Consider the following 3,279-nt stretch of genomic DNA (forward strand, 5'->3'; position numbering starts at 1 on the left):
TATTTTTAAAAAAATGCTCTCTCAAAGCATGACACAATTGTAATTTCTGATGATTTTGTTCTGCAGATGTACCGTATGAAGAAGACTCCAGCCGTGGAGAAAATCTGTGTGGGTGTTCCTGCTGCAGAGGTACATCACACACACACACACACACACACACAGCCACACACACACACACACACACACACACACACACAGACACACACACACACACACATGATATGAAATGAAAAATTAATTTAAGCACTAATAAGAAGAAAGTGTCTCATTTTTAATAAGTGCATAATCCCAAAGGTCTTTAAACAACGTCTGCTTCCATGGAATGACTTTCAGTAGATATATGCATTTACTATTTGTCAACATGGACAGAAAATATTAATGAAATGATCTGTAACTAAGAATGTATTTTCCCTGATACCACCAGCCATCATCTATCAATAACAGTTCATGGCTGTGATGTCAAATAAAGGCTGCTGGCTATTTTAAAAAAGCACATGCTTTTCGATGCGTCCCGTCTCAACTGTCAATTAAACAATATCCAATGAGTGCGAATGGAAAGCTGCTAACTGCTGTGCAATATGAAGTACATCGGCACAGGAATGAATGTTGTGTTCTTTTCATGATGTTGTTTTGTGCTGTGAATAATGATTGTGTTTTGCAGTGCTTTGGTTTGCTGGGGATCAATGGTGCAGGTAAAACTACGACTTTTAAAATGCTGACGGGAGACATCAGCCCGACGGCCGGAGACGCTTTCCTGAACGGATACAGGTGAGTCCCTCCGTCCATCGCATCTCTCTGGAAAATCACTGCTGTTACACGTCTAGTCTTCTTGATGTTGATGTTGTTGTTTCCACTATTGTTCAGCGAAAGGATGCACTTGATCTCCACGTGTTTATTTTCAACCTCGGGAGGTTAAACTAAATATTACTGTACATGAGCTGTTTTATTTCATATTAATTTCTGAGGAGTTTACCTAAATTTAGCATTAATCGAATAAAATAAATTGAATGAATAATTAAAAAATACATCAGAACGATGCACTTTCATAAAATTAAAGAAACAATCTTTCTTTGATCATTCTTACAATAAACTGGAGTAACAGGGTTGAATAGTTGAGTTGAATGCAGTGAACAGAACTGTATTTGTAAGAATTGGAATGGAATTAAATTATTATAATATAATTATATATTGCAAATAAGTATTGCCACAATGTGGAAGGAATCTGATTTTAAGCAATGTTACTTTTTTTGTTGTAATTCAATGCAGTAACAGGGTTGCACACAAAACCCTATTTTTTATTATTATTATTATTTTATTTGTTATTGTTTATTATTTCAATAATATAAATACTTCCTGTTAATTAAAGGGAAAAAAAGATTTAATTTCCCAAAAATATATTGTTATTTCTTCCAGTGATCTTGGGTTACAGGGTTGAATGTTTGCGCTTGATGAACAAAATTGGTCAAAATTGGTCAACAAAACAATATTTGTAAGAATGAAATTAAATTATTATAATATAAAAATAAATTATTATTGCAACAATGTAGAATTAATCAAATTTGAAGCAATGCTACTGTTTTGTTGTTGTTTATAATTGTCTTATTTTCTGTAATTCCACGTGGTAACAGGGTTGCACACACAAGCTAATAAAGCTTAATATTTAACTAAATTTAAATTAGTTAATAATTAAAATAGTTTTACTGCAATAAACTGAATATCAATTCGACGGATAATTTCAAAATGTTTTTATTTGATTTTTATTTATTATTTTTTTTCCAAAAATATAAATTTTTACATAAATTAAAGGGAAATATCTTTAATATTCCTCAAAATTAAAAAAAAAATATTTATTTGATTATTTATTGCTTAAATAAAGCTTAATATTTAACAAAATTTAAATTAGTTAATAATTAAAATAGTTTTACTGCAATAAACTGAATATCAATTTGACGGATAATTTCAAAATGTTTTTATTTGATTTTTATTTATTATTTTTTTTCCAAAAATATAAATTTTTACATAAATTAAAGGGAAATATCTTTAATATTCCTCAAAATTAAAAAAAAAATATTTATTTGATTATTTATTGCTTACAATAAACAGGGTTGAATGGTTGAGCTAAATAATTAAAATAGTTTTTAATGCAATTAGATAATTAAAAAGAAAATTATTTCGTTTGATTTTATTTATATCGGGTTGAGAAGGTCAAGGTCTCTGAAGGTTAAAGTGTACAAACTTGTGATGCATTTAAACCAGCTGCTTTGATTAATTTTATGTTAGATAAATTTAAGTAATCTAACTTTTCTAAAGACAAAAAAAAATGGGTTTGTGTGACTTTTTGTGGAGTGTCCCGTCTGTGTGTTGATTGTTCAGTCGGTGAACAGAGATGAGAGAAGGAGAGCAGACGCCGTCCTCCTGTGCGTCTCTGTGTCATTCATCTGTGAGACGAGAGACAGACGAGCCGCTCATGTCCGAGGGGCGGGAAACACAGCTGTCAATCACTTCACAGATAGCGGAGTTTACTTTTCCAGTTTGGCATTGGCGCTGCTGTCCTGCGGCTCAGGCTGACAGCCGAGATCAGCACGACTTTATCTTTCTCTGCTTTTGTCTCACAGACTCACATATACTTTCATTTTGAAAGTTTCAACTTTTTAAGTGACATGGGGGTGGAGTTTGATCTTTGGAATCCAAAGGGGAGGGGCTTGATATGTACATTTCATTTTACATGTATAGGAGAATGTTGTCATTTTAGAAGGAGCATCACATTTTTAAAATAACTAGTTTGTTTGTTTTGAGACCATGAGTTGTACTTTTTACACAGGGTTATTATTATGAACTAAAATAAACCATAAAAAAACGTTTTCATTACTTGGAAAAAAAACAAAACATTAACCAATACTAATAATAATAATGATTAAATTTTTCAATTCAATTCAAGTTTATTTGTATAGCGCTTTTCACGATACAAATCGTTGCAAAGCAACTTTACAGCAAATTAAGTAGGTAAGGTAGCTTATCAGTGGTGACTGTCAGTTAATGTACATATGGCAGAAATGTACGGAAAATCAATTAAAGATGTAATCAAACAGACGATGAACACTATTAACAGCAATTATTATATGATGCAATCAAACTTATAGCAAAATGTGGTAGTTCTGTATGTTGTTTCAGGGTTGGCATCATCTGAGGTCCTCTGAGGGGTTGGCATCATCTCTTCTCAGGTGTTCTGGATCCAGACTGAAGCTTGTGGGGATGTCAATCCCGTGGCAAAAACAGAAA

At 32.1% G+C, this 3,279-nt stretch overlaps 1 protein-coding gene across 1 annotated transcript in view; it reads left to right on the top strand.

The window, feature by feature from the left end:
* LOC107749001 (ATP-binding cassette sub-family A member 1) overlaps window positions 1–3,279 on the top strand; it is a 119,004-nt gene that overhangs the window by 98,655 nt on the left and 17,070 nt on the right. Inside the window, exons 36-37 of the mRNA XM_016564039.1 lie at window positions 67–129; window positions 662–768. Coding sequence (XP_016419525.1) covers window positions 67–129; window positions 662–768 — 170 coding nt within the window. The remainder of the gene's footprint in view (window positions 1–66; window positions 130–661; window positions 769–3,279) is intronic.

Source organism: Sinocyclocheilus rhinocerous, unplaced genomic scaffold, assembly GCF_001515625.1.
Source record: "Sinocyclocheilus rhinocerous isolate Xijiao unplaced genomic scaffold, SAMN03320098_v1.1 scaffold680, whole genome shotgun sequence".
Classification (NCBI taxonomy): domain Eukaryota; kingdom Metazoa; phylum Chordata; class Actinopteri; order Cypriniformes; family Cyprinidae; genus Sinocyclocheilus; species Sinocyclocheilus rhinocerous.